This window comes from Dioscorea cayenensis, chromosome 14, assembly GCF_009730915.1.
Source record: "Dioscorea cayenensis subsp. rotundata cultivar TDr96_F1 chromosome 14, TDr96_F1_v2_PseudoChromosome.rev07_lg8_w22 25.fasta, whole genome shotgun sequence".
Taxonomy (NCBI): domain Eukaryota; kingdom Viridiplantae; phylum Streptophyta; class Magnoliopsida; order Dioscoreales; family Dioscoreaceae; genus Dioscorea; species Dioscorea cayenensis.
The window spans coordinates 20,563,587-20,566,634 of NC_052484.1; the positions used below are offsets into that span (position 1 = coordinate 20,563,587).

At 41.8% G+C, this 3,048-nt stretch overlaps 1 protein-coding gene across 1 annotated transcript; it reads right to left on the minus strand.

Annotated features, from left to right (window-relative positions):
* Positions 1-492: 492 nt before the first annotated feature.
* LOC120275108 (protein IQ-DOMAIN 14-like) lies at positions 493-2,748 on the minus strand. Its single transcript, XM_039281604.1, has 5 exons — positions 2,288-2,748; positions 1,970-2,218; positions 1,658-1,888; positions 1,435-1,575; positions 493-1,345 (listed from the first exon to the last, which is right to left on the minus strand). The coding sequence occupies exons 1-5, from the start codon at positions 2,372-2,374 to the stop codon at positions 728-730; spliced, it is 1,326 nt and encodes a 441-aa protein (XP_039137538.1). The 5' UTR covers positions 2,375-2,748; the 3' UTR covers positions 493-727.
* Positions 2,749-3,048: the final 300 nt, after the last annotated feature.

The window sequence follows — 3,048 nt, forward strand, 5'->3', positions numbered from 1 at the left end:
CGCAATTTATTGCACTTTCACTTGCCAAATTTTCAAGAGCATGAATTTTGTTTTGCCAAATTAATCAATTAAACAAGTTAATCTTTCTTTAGACAGAACTTCTATAAATTTTTTTTTATAGGCATAATAAGCAAATATTCTGATTGGTATAACCACTTCAAATGGAAAGAAATGGCAATGTTTATTAAGGTTTAAATTAACCTTTTTTTAATTATTTTAGATGACAAAAAAAATATGAAAAATTTCCATACTTTCCAATTGGAAGGGAAAAAAAATTAATTTTTTGAATTCTGTAATTCAGATTATTTTTACAATTTAAATCTTCATTTCAATAGCAATTTATATGGACCATTGAACTGACTGACTTGACAACACACATTGCAAAATCATCAATATATATATAAATATTATCAAATAAAAAAAAAACCTTATATATTTTTGAAGATTTTATTAATTCTATTAAGCTGTCTCATTAAAATCACAACATCAATGTAAAAGTAAAACCACTCTTATCATGTTAATGGATCATAAATTAAATTTGAAATTACCATAAAACCCATAAGACAATTGATTGGAAGAGAGGAATCTAAAAAGGCAAAAGTGTCTTTTTGCATGTGAAATCTTATCAAATAGTAGGAAGGAAAGCAGCAAACAACACTAACTTTTTCTTTTTTTGCTAAAATTATCACGAGAACATCGAGAAATTCCAATTCGATCAAATCATGCCTCACCGGAGCCACCTCCGGAGCTCTTTCACCAACGCCGGAGACGGCGCCGGAGACATCTCTCCGGCCAAACTATCTGCGTACGACGATGAAGCATTTGACCTCTGTTCCAGCACCGACATTCCGCTTGCGCTCTTGAAGCTCGGGCTTCGCAAGCTTTGGCAGTACCCCTCCGGGAATGAAAGCCGCTTCTTTGCGGTGGCGCCGCTTTGATCCCTCTCCGGCGTCATTGGCCTCTGTCTCGGCGCGCTCTGTGACCGTGTCCGTGCCTTGGCGGACTCCGTCGTCGCCATGTAGTTCGGCATGGCTGAAGTTCGTGGCGAGGCGACAAGACGAGGACTTGCTGAACGAGCCAGGAAAGGAGACGAAGCAGGTGGAACTCGCCGGAGATTAGCCGGAGTAGTGTAAGAGAACGGCCGGCCGGTATCAATCTCCAGCGTCTTAATCGGGTCTCTATGATCCATCATTGAGCTACGAGCTCTGTTCGGTCTCCCATCGCAAGACGCGCGCGACGCCGCCCATCGGTCCAGCCATCTCCTCGGCCTTTGTTCTCCTTCTGACGCCGCTGCCATGTCTTCATCTTCACTGCTCGTCGTCTTCCTCTCAACTCGCTTCCATAACTGTAAAAATCTCATCTTTTTTAGAAATAAACAATAAAACAAAAAAAAAATAGCCAAGTTTTGATCGATATTGAGTATTGAGTACAAACCTGCTGAGAAAAAGCATGAGAGAGATCTCGTTCTCTTCGGATAACCGCTTCCTTCCTGCTCTGCAGCAGAGCTTGGATCTCTTGAATCGTATGTGGGCGTTCATCCCAATCATCGGCAAAGCTACTTCCATCTCTGGATTGCTGACAATAACCAGATAGAGTTAATGAAAAAAGTTGGAAGCTTTCTCTCTCTCTCTCTGTCTCAATCTCTAAGTGCACTTACAATGGATCGTCTCTCCGCCATTTCCTGACCGTACGCAGAGTCCCAAAAGGATGAGACCTCGTCGGCGTCTCTCCCGACCAGCCTAAGACGTTCTTCCCGCACACGCGCCTGAACACGCACCAGCGCTTGCATGCACCTCAGCGTCATCTTCGCTTGTTTTCTCACGTTGTGCCCTCTCACCAAAGCTTGCAGCTTCACCAACCCTCTCAGTGCTTTCAACGCTCTTCTCGCCTTCAAAACCAACACACCATTAAATCAAGCTCAACATGTGATATATATATATATATATATTTATTTATGAAGATTACTTACTAGATATCCTCTGAAGGCTGTCTGAATAACAATGGCGGCATAGTTCTCTCTAACAAAGCTAGCAGATGCTGCGGGTCTCGCTAGCCGGACAACCTCCGCTGCTGCCTTAGCTGTCGCCACAGCCGCTTCCGCGGTGGCCGCCGTGGCTACTGCCAGTGCTATTGCATGCCTCTCCTCCGCACTGGCTCCTCCTTGTGTTTCTCTTGAAGTTGATGCCTTCCTGAACGTCCATCTCCTCTTCTCTCTCCTCTGCCAAGCAAACACTTCATTGAGAAACAGAGATATAAAGCAAAAGATTGAGAGAGTTAAAGAAGGGACCTTTTCTTCATGGTCATCTTTGGAAGGAGATCTGAAAGCACGTTTGACCGCCGTCAGCCAAGAGCTAGCACCACTCTTGTTTCTCATGGATAATGGCAAGGCATTTACAGGCAAGTTTAGGCAAGTTTGTGTAGAACTGTGAGCAACTGTGAACTAGTAAATGATGGAGCAGTAACTGGAGGAGTGCATATCTATGATCAAAACACAGATATCCATGTCTTAATTACCAAGACAGTGACACTGAACACACTGCTATGCTTGTCTTTTAGCTTTGCATTATGGGAGGCAAGAGAAAGAGTGATCTCTCCCTCCAATGCTTGTTCTCTTTTGTTAAACAAGGACCATGAGTTTTTAAATACAATGCAATCAAGAGAGGTCATGATGAAGGAGATGAAGAGAGTGCATGTTGGAAAGAGAAGGATGCTGTTTATCAGTTTGATGGGAAAGCAAAGCATTGGAAGAGCTGAAAAAAGTTTTTTTAAAAAAAACAAACAAAGGAAATAGTGATAATGATTAGTAGGATAGTGTTCAAAGGTGAAGAGAAGATAGAGAAGCTGGCTGAGAGAAAGCTGGAAGCACGTGAGGTGTTTGCTAGGAATTAGTTCTCTTTATTCTCAGTTGAATGTGATGGTTGTTATCAAGGCACTAGCTTTGTTCTGACTTGAAAATGATTTTCTTTTCTTTTTTTTCTTTAATATATTTATGAGTTCTATGATTGTTGTTATTTTGTGTGTTGTTATGAAGGAATAGGGTTTGGATGA

Coding starts and splice junctions, on each gene's coding strand:
- LOC120275108 (XM_039281604.1), bottom strand. CDS start 2,374: ATGAGAAACAAGAGTGGTGCTAGCTCTTGGCTGACGGCGGTCAAACGT. Junction 1,889..1,969: donor CAGCCTTCAGAGGATATCTA/GTAAGTAATCTT, acceptor TTGGTTTTGAAG/GCGAGAAGAGCGTTGAAAGC. Junction 1,576..1,657: donor TGGCGGAGAGACGATCCATT/GTAAGTGCACTT, acceptor GGTTATTGTCAG/CAATCCAGAGATGGAAGTAG.